General features: G+C 35.9%; 1 protein-coding gene across 1 annotated transcript in view; it reads left to right on the top strand.

Annotated features, from left to right (window-relative positions):
• MTA3 (metastasis associated 1 family member 3) overlaps positions 1-13,171 on the top strand; it is a 146,401-nt gene that overhangs the window by 35,810 nt on the left and 97,420 nt on the right. The window contains exons 5-6 of the mRNA XM_075496308.1: positions 5,237-5,300; positions 6,502-6,619. Coding sequence (XP_075352423.1) covers positions 5,237-5,300; positions 6,502-6,619 — 182 coding nt within the window. The remainder of the gene's footprint in view (positions 1-5,236; positions 5,301-6,501; positions 6,620-13,171) is intronic.

Here is a 13,171-nt window from a genome sequence, read left to right as displayed (position 1 = left end):
TAGAGCTTTCCACTGGTTTAAAAGTAGGCACTGTGCCAAAACAAACAAGGACTTTAAAAGATCAAAACAGTTGCTGTTGATTTCAGTTCATTTTGGTAGTTCTAAAAGATCAGTGTTTGCATCAGTGTTTTAAATTTTGGTAACGATTTTGAACGAAATTTTTTATTACTTTAAGAAAAAAACTTATCAAGGGATAATTACCCAGACAGTGCAAACAAGAAGTCTGATCTCTCCCCCCACCATATGCATTAAGTGTGTCTTCTGGAGAATTTGGTGTTTTGCTCTAGGTTGTTTAACTAGGCTATATTGAAATCTTTTCATAACTTTGTCTTGCATAATAGCCTTGGTACCACTTTTTTCGTACAGCTTAAATTCTTGAGCTGGTTGTCATTGTCTTGTCTTCGCTGGAACAGGTTAGTAAGGGAAGTCTTGTAGTTCTCTGTTCTAAATCTTGGTTGTTGTCATGGCTTGTCTGAATTATGTTCCGACATGTCTTTCATTCCTCCATTGGGTCTCACTCAAATGTGGTGGTTTTTTTGTCTTTAGTTTTCAAGGCCTATTAGGTCCTATCTCTGCCTACTCTCTTTGAAATCTCTCCTTCAGGACTTGCATACTAACTGACATCTCATATAGAGTGTTAATTTTCATTAGCTCCTTATTGAATTGTCCAAGACAGTCTTATCTATGAGTGTCTCACAAAGCTGCCATTTATTTTCTATTTCTTTCTTTTTATTCTCCTCTTCTTTGTTCCACAGTTTAAAAAAAAAAAAAATCCTTATGTTCACTGCACTGAGACTTCTGCCTACCATGATGACTAGTATGTCTTGCCATTTCCTTATAATCCTCATTAGCATCTCTGTGCTTTTCTGTTTCAGTTGTAGATGGTTAGCATTTTGGTTTTGGGACTATATGGTCCTGGCTTTCTGCTAGGGCTGTTAAAGAAATCCTTTTCTACAAAATCATTGAGACATTCTTTCCAAAGTAGTATTTAGAGTATTTTTGTGGAAAGTGTTTGAGTCTCATTTCTATACTGTAACAGAAGGGCTTCACTGAAGTATGGAAGTAGATTGTAGGCGTGGAGAAGTAGGTTGTTAGGCATCCCTTAGCTGATGGGTGTAAATGATCAGGAATTGTCCACCTACTGGTGGAGTCACCTGAAAGATACAAAAAAATTTACAAGCAGACAAGAGCTTCTAATGAATGGGAGAGAAGGAAGGTGTAACATGTGAAAACAGCTTTCACATGGTTAATGCTTTAAAGAAAGAAAAAAGTTACAAGTTGTAGCTCTGGTTCCTAGGACAGGGGAAGCAATTAAATCCTGAGTGGTTTATATGATAGAGGCTGGTAATACCATGAGCATATATATAGGCAAGCTTTGTTGTCTCCTTTTACTGCAAGACCTCTAAATTACTTTTTATTGCTGACTGATTTAATACTGTAACAAGTTTTGTTGGTATTGTTGTCAGCTCAATGGAAGAACTTTTTATTTGTGACCAGTTTAAATACAAAGTACATCTAAGAGCAGAAAGGATAAACTGTAGGTGAAGACATGGAAGCTAACTTACTGGGTTTTTTGCGGTTATTTGTACATTGCTGAGGTATCTGAAACTTTCCCTCAACATTCATACAAAATAAATTTTGCCTAATTCTGTAGGAAGTAAAAGTAACTTTTCCAAATATTTTTAATTTGAGAAAAAGGTCAAAACCAGATATGTAATCTTAACATCATTGAGCCCTTCTGATGCTATTCTAGTAATTCACCCTGTCGATACCAGTTAAGGATGCTGCTTGGTGGAAGAATATAGCTTAAATCAGAGAATCAGAGTCAGATAAGAGGAAGAAGGTTTCATATCTGAATAAATATTAGACATCTCTTCAATATTTACTTTTTTTTTTCCTCACAAAAGCTGGGTGATTCTTTGTTACCTTAGTTTGGTTAGTTTTTGTGACATTTCAGGCAGGAGACTTCACCAACAGAACAATGAAACTGTGGCATTATACTCTACCAGTCTAAATAATACTCAAAACTTTCAGAAATCCTAGTGTCTTTGCAAAGAGAGTATAATTTTATTTTGGTGTGTAACTGATCTTACAATCTGGTAAATGCAATGTATATTCTCTTTCACTTGTCTCCGTAGGTAGCTAGCTCCCCCTTTTTTTCCTCTGTCTAGGTTAGAATAGTCAGATTTTTATCCTGTTATATTGATTCTTTATTTGATATAGCTCCATCTGTCCCAATTATCTGAAATTGTTTAAAAACATTAATGAACGAAGTTCCAGAACACTGTGGGGAGGAGGATATTATATTTAAATCTGGAGAAACTCTGGGGTTTTAGATACATGCCTTGGAGAAAGAACTCCAGGTCTTGTCGTAATGTGGTTTAAATCACATTAACTTTGTCTCCAGGGCATTTTGATTATTAGTATTGGAAGAAAGGGTGAAGAGTGCAATGGTGGTTGGAGAATATTTAGAGACACATCACTGCAAATCTGTAATCACTTAAGTTATTTCCTAGGCATCCATGACTGAGAGATGCCAGAGACAATATAATGAGCTACATGCTTGGTTCAACCCACTAGACCATTTACAATAGGCTGCGAGGATTTTCCTCTGTTGGAAAAAAAGAGAAAGAGGAGATATATAAATGGTAGGCTTTTATGTGTTTGGTAAAGATTCTAAATTTGTTGTAAGTATTTCAGGTTTCTAGATTATAGAAACTGGTAACTGTAATACAGATAATTTTTCTAATTTTGACTCTCTGTAATTTACCTGTTTTCAAATGCTCTTTTTCATTTTAGCGTGGTATCTACCATTGTATGTCTAGTATTGTCATTTGTGAGACTCTAGTCCATGCATGTGAGATATCATATACGCATATAAAATGTTACCTGTGTGTGTGACTCCAGCCATTAGATGGTTAAAATGCTGTACAAAGAATTGTAACATCAAATAGACATTCACTCACTTAGAAGGTGTGCTGGGGGATTAATCGTATCTCTTAATGAAATAAAATGAAATTTTTTAAATTACCAGCAATAAGGCATCTGGTCAGTCAATAGAATTCTCTTACAGTTGCAGTCGCAATGACAGTGAAGGAATGCCTCTGCAATAATTGCAGTTAAATAAGGATAGGCTGTAGTGGAGAGAGAGCATACTAGACGTATAAGGAATAGAAGCAAACTGGAAAGGTAAACTCCTGTTTAGCCTTTAACACTAAAAAAAAAAAAAAAAATTCTGTTCAAGTAAAGTTGACAAACTGACTTCATGCTACAAAATATAATTAATTTTTAGAATAGAATGCTTGTCATGGTTTAACCCCAGCTGGCAACTAATGCCCACCCAGCCGCTCGCTCACTCCTCCCCCTCCCCCCCCCCCCCGGTGGGATGGGGGAGAGAAATCAGGAGGGTAAAAGTGAGAAAACTCGTGGGTTGAGATAAAGAGAGTTTAATAGGGAAAGCAAAAGGCGCAGGCAAAGCAAACCAAGGAATTCATGCACTCCTTCCCATGGGCAGGCAGGTGTTCAGCCATCTCCAGGAAAGCAGGGCTCCATCACACGTAACAGTTACTTGGGAAGACAAACGCCATCACTCCAAATGTCCCCCCCTTCCTTCTTCTTCCCCAGCTTTATATACTGAGCGTGACGCCATATGGTATGGAGTAGCCCTTTGGTCAGTTGGGGTCAGCTCTCCTGGCTGTGCCCCCTCCCAGCTTCTTCTGCACCTGGCAGAGCATGGGAAGCTGAAAAGTCCTTGATCTAGTATAAGCACTACTTAGCAACAACTAAAACATCAGTGTGTTATCAACACTGTTTTCAGCATAAATCCAAAACAGAGCCCCATACTAGCTACTATAAAGAAAATTAACTCTATCCCAGCCAAAACCAGCACAATGTTCTTGAATTATCAAGGCCAAAAGCTTCAAAAATCATTCAAAAACATGGTCAGGTATAGAGAAGGTTTCCTAGTTCTCTACTGCAGGAGTTTTTTCCTCTGCTGTTGGGTATTGTGCTCAGATTTTTCTCGCTCATCTTACCACCATTTCTCTTTTGTTGGTGTGGTTCTCCTGACAAATTAGGAGATTAGGAGAAGTTCAGGAGGTTATACACTGCAGACTTAATGAGTGGTTTAACCCCATTTCCTATGATGTGCAATAGTAATGAATTGACATTAGCTGGGTATGTTTGCTTAATGATCAGCCATTAACAACTGGCATGTAATGGGAGAAGGGTGTTCTGGGCAGAGGTCCTATAGCTGTATGTATAAGGCCACTGGAACAGTAAATACCAACTGAACTGACAGAAATTGAGTAAAGCTTAGGTGCGTGAAATACAAGCTGATGTATTTAATGGGTAATAAATATGTATTATTATAAAATGGTAGTTCAGTTAAAAATGATAGCATAAAAATGCCAGTTGCTAGCAAGATGATTCAGCACACTTAACATTTTTCATCTACATCTGTGTGTGTTTCTTTAAAATACCATTTGTTGAACAGAATTCTGCAGATTATTTGCAGAGAAGTCGGAGGCAGAGGAATTGTGAGGCCAAAGGAATGTTGGAGGGGAGAAGGGGATGAGAGAGAGGGGAGAGAAAGGGGTGAGGGTAGTGGAGTCAAACTCCCATTGTGTTATCTACATGTGTTATACATGGGCAGATCTGTACCACTACTGAATAATGGGAAGCTTTCTACTGGCAGCCGGCACAAAAATGTGGTAGTTAGCATTTTAATGTGGCTATAGAAGAAATGAATAGAATTCCATAATCAATTATTAGAAATAATTCAATTCAAAAAAGAAAAGTACTTTACTTTTACAGGCCATTGGTAAAACCTTATATTGTTTCTAGTTTGGGTTGGTTTTTTTTTTTCAAAATAGGCACTGAACTTACTGGAGGCGAGTCACTCGGTGATGTTTCTTTCATCCAGCCCTTTGTATTAATTGTATGTTTATTTATTGTTTTCCATAGTACCTCTTGTTCCTTTATTGCTTCTCTGTTTCTGAAACTGTTTCCCAGTTCTGCAGAATTCTTATGTGTTTGAGTGCTTGAGTCAGTACAGCCATTCATTTACGCTTTAATGTTAATTTTAATATCTTAAAAGTATGGCAAAGTGCATTTTGCTGTGTTTTCAATGTAAAAGTTTACAGTATATCTAGATTGTTTTCTTGCAAATAACTTTTTGATTTAATAAAAAACTGAACTTTTTACAAAGTAACAGTTCTCCCTTATATTTGTGTAGGGGAAAATGCAGTGTGGCACTTCTGAATGAGACAGAATCTGTGCTGTCATATCTGGAGAAAGAGGTAATATGTGACTTCTATTTGGGTAAATATTGGGATGGGTTTATGTTTTTTTACAGCTGTATTTTTAATAAATGGGCACACAATACTTTGAAAACCTTTTCCTGAACTGTAAGTTAGAAAAATTATGTTGTGGAAAACACTGATTTTAAAACTGTTATTGGATAAAAATTTGACACTCTTAAATAATGGTTTTGTTATGAATATGGTTGTATTTAGAAAATAATTTGAAGTAATTCATATGGTGTCTCACAAAAGAAAAATATACAGACTTTTTTCTGTGGTGGATACATAAGGGGGAATTCAAATGGCTTTTTTTTTTCCCTTCTTATTTTTTCCTTTTTTTAATTTCTTTTTTTTTTCCTAGAGGTATTCTAGAAAGAAGAATCTTCCATAGTCAATGGACAGAGAGAGCAAGAGAGGCTTCTGTAGAGGGCAACTTAGCATAGGAGTTTAATTTTAAGGGCTCTGAATTACTGTATGGAAAGTGTCTCCTCACCTTTCATTTCCTGTGGAAGGAATTTAGGGGCTTAGCCTTACTAGAGGGGAAGAAAATTCCCCAAGAATTTGAAAGATAATTGTATTGCAAAATACCTTTCAAAATAAACATATTTTTCTTTGGAGTGTCTTAATATAACATCAGGCAGACAGTGTTTTTTACCTGAAATTAGCATGTCTTTATTTTTAAATTTCTACACCAAAAGCACTGATAGTCGGTAAAAATATTTCTGGAAACAGGACTTTCCCTATACTTCAGGTGACTGTACCAGATGTGCCAATACTATTTTTGTGTAAGCCTTTTTCAGACACTGACAGTGTTTTATGCTTTTTGAGACTAATTTATAATGCAAAGTCAGTATGCTAGTGATATTTAGGAGAGGAAACATGTTAAATTCAGAAAGCAGTTAACATTCATTTTTTTCAAATCCTTTTCAAATCCACTGATATATTTTTGTGTGTGAATCTTTCCATTATTGCTCTGTTCTGAAATAACTCTTAGCAATGAGAGAAGCTTCAATTAGCCATTTAAAAGTACTCATGAAACATCTGTGTTATTTAAAATAAGGATTAATGTACCACACCTGTGCTCTGTAAAAGTGTGTGAGGGGGGTTACTTTAATAATTTCCAAATGGAAGGTGATAGAGATTTACAAACCTAATTTTAAAAATCATTATGCTGTTGCAAATGTGTCGTCTTTTTTAGGATACTTTTTTTTATTCATTGGTGTATGATCCATCACTGAAAACGCTTTTAGCAGACAAGGGAGAAATCAGAGTGGGGCCTAGATATCAAGCAGATGTGCCAGACATGCTTGCAGAAGGTAAATATATGGTCTTTGATTAGTCAAAAAAAAAATCCTCATCTTGCGTTATTACTTATGCTGACTTTCTGAACTAAACTAATCGGCATAGAGGCAGAGAATGTAAAATAGTAGGTCTTAGAAAATTGACGAATACCAGTAGATACTATGAAGAAAGAAAGAAAGGATACTTGAATAGCTGTTGAAAAGACATTGTCTGTTTCAAGTATGCGCATAACGGATTTAGGCATTCAGTGTTTGTTTATTTAATTGTAGGGTCCCGTTAGTTCCTTGATGTAGGCCTCATGCAAAGAAGATGTTGAGGACCAATCCATTTTGTAGAATAATAACACAGTAACAAAATAAGTGAAAAATGTATTCTTTCTCTCCCTTTTAAAACAGGCTCTGCATAGATAATGTGTCTTTGTGTTGTCTTATTTTTAAATACGGCTTCCATCAGAGCGTCTTGTCTGTTTTGTAGCAGGACTGAAACAAATGTTTCAAGTCTTGGCATAGCTTTAAAATCACTGGTATTTTTTTTAAATTTTATTTTATTTATTTATAATCTAACACAACTACCTGTGCCTTAGTCTTTTGCTACATAGGAACTTTATTCTTTTAAACAAAATTTCAAATACAATATTTATTTAGCATTTGGATGTTACTTAAGACGCATGAGCAGCTGTGTCTTGTTATGTTTGCAATTATGTTTACTTAGTAGATTTTAAAATGAGCTGGTTTTGTCAGTGAAATGTGCACTCTACGTTGAGTGCTAATGAAAGAAAAAGTTTCCTGAGAAGTATCTAGACATAGGTATTGTCTTCAAGAATCTTAGTATTTGTTCCTTAATAAGAAAGGATTATGTGACAGGAATATCACTTGCACTAATTCAAAGGAGTTCTGAATGCCCCAAATATGTATATTTGTAGCCTTAAATGGTGTGTTTTCCATTCATCATGGTTTTTTTTTTTTTTCTGCTATACTTTTTCTTTTGTACAAAACAAGCATTATTTCTACAAAGCTTATTTAATAAACTGTATAAAACAAGAATGATTTGATTTCTGGCAAGTGGCAGATTATTTTACAGTGGATGCCATTTAGTAGCTCACCTCCATTGTTGTTCTGACTTTCTTTTTAATAACGAGAAATAAACTGTAGGAAGTCTTTTCCAGATTTGTTTATAAGGCGTACAGACTTGTTTTAGAACAAGTTAATGACTGGAATATGACACACAGCTATGCTTGCTGTAAAATGTGCCTGTCATAGGGAAACAAATAATTATGTAGACATTCATATACTCAAGAGGAAAGCTTTCCAGAGGACTAAGAGAAAATGACTGTCTCTGTATATTAAGTAGCCAGGAAGCATTGATGTGCTTCCAAAGTAGCTGGTTGAATTGTTGGGCTTTCAGGATGAGCTGGGGTTGTCTGGCAGACAGGAAGTCTCTTCCTACTGAATTCTGCTACTTAAATGATGAAAGACAGAGCCTAATTATGGAATAGTGAATACTACCTATAAAGTAAATGTTTTCCCCATGGAAAATTTACTTACTTAATTTTTTTCTAAAATTAAATTCCATATTTATTAAAAGTTAAGTTACTAAGTTCTTCTGGAGCTTAACTTTGAGTTAAAGCCTTGATTCAGTTAAACGAGTAGAAGATCTTTCTCTTGCATCATGAAGACAGAATTTCACTGTGTGTTACTGTCTTATTTTTCTCACTGCCCATTAATCCCCAAAATGCAGTAAGTGATGCAGTCTTCTTGCTGTCTTTAGGAGGCAATAATAGTCCATCAGTTAATAAGGTTCAGAAACACCAAGTTGCCCACAAACCAAAGATCTGGTGGTATACAGAGAACTTCTTTGGCAGTTCAGTTGAATTAATCTGCACTTATTTCCAGTGGCTGGTGGAAAACTGAGTTTGGTTTTAGGAGGATAAATATATAGGAATTATTGTGGTTTTGCCTGATTGTTATCTAAATGTTTCTGTAGCCTTCTGACCTCGAAGGAAAAGAAAAAGATGATTCAGCTGTTACTGTGCCTTTATGTAAGCTGACAGCCTGAAGGTTAATCCATTCACTGTCAAGCCTTTTCATTCATGAAAACAAATCTAAACAATGTTTAAAATTAATAGAATAAAATAGGTATGTTTGGAAAATATGGGATTCTGTGAATATTTCTGAATCTTGAAATAGATTTTTTAGCCTGTATTTTTAAAAGTGGCTAATGACGTGTATGTCCAAATTATTGTGCCATAATGTATGACTTTAAAACTAAAAGCCTAGAGCAATCACATGAAATTAAAAGACAGAATTTAGACAACTTCGGGTCAGTTAGGGATCACTTGAGAAAAATTAGGTTTTATGTCATCTAATAATATTATTATATAATAAAATAGAAAGCATTGCTAACGTTATTCCCATGTAAAATTTGTCATGGCACTTTTAATGTAAAGGAAATATACCTTTTTGAAGGTTGTTGGTAGGCATATTTTATGTTTACAGAAAACCCCCAAAGCCATTTTTAAAATAAAAATACTTAGAAAGATCGGAGATTCACACACCATCAGTTATTTTATTTTAAAAGTTACTGGCATATAAATCCAATTCAAATGACTGCAAACATGCCAGTTCAGATTAGCTTTCAGAAGACCAGTCACAAAGTGGCTGAAAAATGAAAAAGTTCTTTGAACTGTGAAAGTCCTTCCACATCTTCTATAAACATTAAATTATTTTGATGTAAACACAAAATATGATGTATTCTAGTAGATTAAATATTCAAATTGCTTGCATTTTCTCTATACTATGATAATTTATGTTCTGTCTGAATGGACTGCTGTCTTTTTTTTTTTTTTTTTAGTGTTTATTGGAGAACTGTATGCATTTTTTTGTGGGAATAGCTTTATTTTTTTTTCCTTGCATTAATGTTACCACTTTCCCATCCTTGAATAAAACACTCCAAAACCTGGTGCTTAGGCCAAACTTTGGATAATGCAGCATACCTTCTCCCCCCCCAACCCCGGCCCATGGGTGAACTGGATAACTTTATATTTCTCTTTAATTTTTGAAGTGGAAAGAATGTTTTCATTTTAAAAGACTAAAAGGTTTATTAAAATCAAGATACGTAATAAAGTATTACAGAGCCAACTGTTTTTCCACTTTGAGATACAGTGAATCATAAATCCTTTATGCAGTTACACTAAACAAATATAAACAAAGTTTAAATCTGTTTGAAAATGCCTAAGCCTTGTTTATCTATGCTGCTTTTGTTTGCAGTGGTTTAGCTAAATCGCGTAGATTACACATTTAGTGAAGGCTATAATGTTGGAGAAAGACTAGACCAGATTTCTTTCAGCAGTCTCTTACGACTTTAGTTATGAGCATCTTTGAGAGTAAAGCTATGATCAAAGTTGTCAGATTCAAATGATATGGTTGTGTGAAACTCTTCCTTCTCCTCCCAGTGCCAAGTGCTCCAGTCTTTCTAGACTCTAGTTCAAAGATTTTGAGAGTCTTCTTAGTTGCTCTTATTACAGCAGAGAACAGGAGACTATATTCTACAGCATTGACTCAAATTCTGGCTAGTATGATACTAAAGACGGTCCTTTCTCTGCTTTTAACAACATATTCTCCAGTGGCTTATTCTGTGAATATAGCAGTTGTTTATTTTCAAATTTGTTTCCAGTGTGGGGTAACATTCCCCTCCTCTGTACAGAGCAAGAATAAAAAGGTTTATCTTGGAGAACCAAAGCACGCATTTGGACAAAGAGTATCTTGTTTCAAGCATCCCTACTCTACAGTCCAGGAGCAAGGTACCTGGTTCTCTGCGTATGATGGCCAGAAGCTGCTGTCTGGTGCATCCACCTACTGTATTTGATCAGCAACTTATAAAACATGTGACTAGTAAGTTCAAAAAAAGAAAACAAAAAAACCCCAAACAAATAACAAAAAACCCTATACAGTTTTGCATTGGGCAAGTCATTATCATCATTATTTGGTTAAAAGGCATACTTTTATAAATTGTTCTGAATATGATAAAATTGCTATCACCTTTAACTAACAGATTTTATTTAGTCCTGTTTTGTGTACAGGGAATTATAAGTATGAGGAAAGTCAGGGAAATTGCTCCAAGGCAAATCAGTTTAGATACTTGGTAGACTTTTGTGGAATACTGATCCTTCCCTATCTCACAACTCGATCTACTTAAACCCATATGTTTTTAAATCCTGGCATTTCAACCAGTATTTCTCAGCAGTGGAACAACTGATGCAGTGGCAAGTTGTGTTATATGGTTGGCTAGAAAGCAGAGAATGAGAAAGAGAAAAGTACTGGCATAGCATTAGGGATATAGTTCATGAAGTAGGATAATGCTGAAAAATGGGAGAAACTGGAAAAAAAGAAATTTGTTTTTGCTACACAGGATTTCTTTTAATGCATTTTAAAAAATGTTTCTCTCGTATGCCTGCACTAGTCTTTCTGCCTCATGCATACTATTGTAGGTCTAATTGTAGTTGTCACACAGTAAAATGCATGACAGCTTAGCTAAATAAATACAGTCAAAGTGTTACTATAGATAGGGAAGCCAAGTGTTTAAAATAACCTTATTGGCCAAATCAATAATTTCTTAAGTAATGGCTTACTTTTATTTATTCATAGGGTTGTGAATCAGGTGGAAAGACTGGGACAAAGCCAACAAAGGTCAATAGTTGTTCCCTTGTCTGTCAAAGCTCAATTAAAACTTCTGAAGCAAAGGGTATTTTCTAAAGAAACCTAACAAAGAACTTTATCATGACTGTGTTCTGGTCGTGATACATAAGTCTAGTGAAACTGTTTGGAGTAACTCTCTGACTAAAAAAACCCAACCAAACAGAAAAATACTAAATTGTATTTTCAAGATGACTAATAAAACTGGGAATAACTATCTCCTATGATTTTAAGAAAATTAGAGAATAAGTGTAATTTTTTGAAATAAATTTTCTGATGTTACATTTGCTTTGTCAAGCAATAATGAATGAACCTTTTGCGTACCAGGATTTGGTAGAACAGTGCTTTGTTAGGCAATGTAAAATGTTTAAATGTTGAAATAGGCATTTTCAAGAAAACTTAGCCCACCAGTGTAAGAACAGCCATGACGAATCAGACCATCAGCTGTTTATCCTTGCAGATGATAGTGTCACTTGTGGTTTCTTTGTTTTCTTAAAACTTGTTTAAAGCCTATTAGAAATCCAATAGGCTGTCACCTTGAGCTTCCTTATGTATCTCTATGAGGTCTTTGCAGAACTTCAGTAAGTGAGGTGTGATTTTTCTTTATAAAAGGCATGCTGACCTATCTCCAGTACATCTTTGTTGCAATTTCTACTAATGCGGCTAGTATAGCTGTAAGCCTTGACGGTGCTTAGTTGCCCACATTTTCCCTTTAGCCCATATACCCTCCTTCACACCCTAGGTAACACAAATGGATTTGAGTTCACATGTCACTATTGGTAGCTATGGTATCCTTGAGTTCCTGTAGAAATCTTGAGAGGATACTTGTCCAAACTCAAATAACTTGTTAATGTTCTTATTGTATAATTGTTCCGTAACCTCTCCTACAGATGATTCATTTTGAGGTAGGTCTTCTTTTAGGTCTCTCATGAAGCATGTGAACCTCTCCAGTTTTGTCCAGTCATCACAAATGCAGAGAATTAATTTGATTTCTCTACTAACAGTTAACTTTAATTTCTCTTGGTTCCTCCCTTTTTAAACAGATCACATTGCCAAGGTCTTAGACCCTTAGATAGTTCATAGACCTTTTGACTCTATTGATTATCTGAGAAAACTAGTCATTTGAATGCCCTCTGAAATTTGGGCAATGTTGTAGGAAATAGGAAGATGAAAGAAGAGTGACAAGACTAAAAAGAAAAAAAAAATTAACCGTACATTTGGTAATGTGTCTCAATCACAAGGATAGTTTTCTTCCTCTGTGGCTTGAGATTTGACTTCAATTTTGTTCTAGCTGAAGGGAGAATTATAGCATATGAAGGTAGTCTTATTCATATATTTCATAAATGTACGAAATTTACTGGGGGACGAAGGAGCTGAGGGGAACAGCTCTGTGGGAAAGGCCCTGGGGTGCTGGCAGACAGCAAGGGGATGTAAACTGGCGGTGTGCCCTGGCAGTGAAGGAGGCCAACAGCATTCTGTGCTGTGTCACCTGCTGCATAGCCAGTAGGTCAAGGAAAGTGGTCATCCCCCTTACTGAGCACTCATTAAATCACATCTAGATACTGCATCCAGGTTTGGGTCCCCCAATATGGGAAAGTTATGGATAAACTGAAGTAAGTTCAGTGGAGGCCATCACTTGTTGGGGCTAGAGCACTTGCCCTGCAAGGACAGGCTGAGGGAATTGAGCTTGTTCAACCTGGAGAAGAGATGGCTTCAAGGTGGGGTGGGGTGGGGGGGAGGCAACAGCAGTCCCACAGTGACTGGGGGGAAGTTGTTGAGAAGACAGGTTCTTGACAGTGGTGCATAGTGGGAGGATGGGATAAAATAGATGTAACTTGAAATAAGATGTTCAGAATGGCCATGACCAGAAATTTT

The sequence above is a fragment of the Mycteria americana genome, chromosome 3 (assembly GCF_035582795.1).
Source record: "Mycteria americana isolate JAX WOST 10 ecotype Jacksonville Zoo and Gardens chromosome 3, USCA_MyAme_1.0, whole genome shotgun sequence".
Lineage (NCBI taxonomy): Eukaryota > Metazoa > Chordata > Aves > Ciconiiformes > Ciconiidae > Mycteria > Mycteria americana.
Note: the sequence above shows the minus strand (reverse complement) of the source record. Positions and strands in the feature narration are given on the sequence as shown.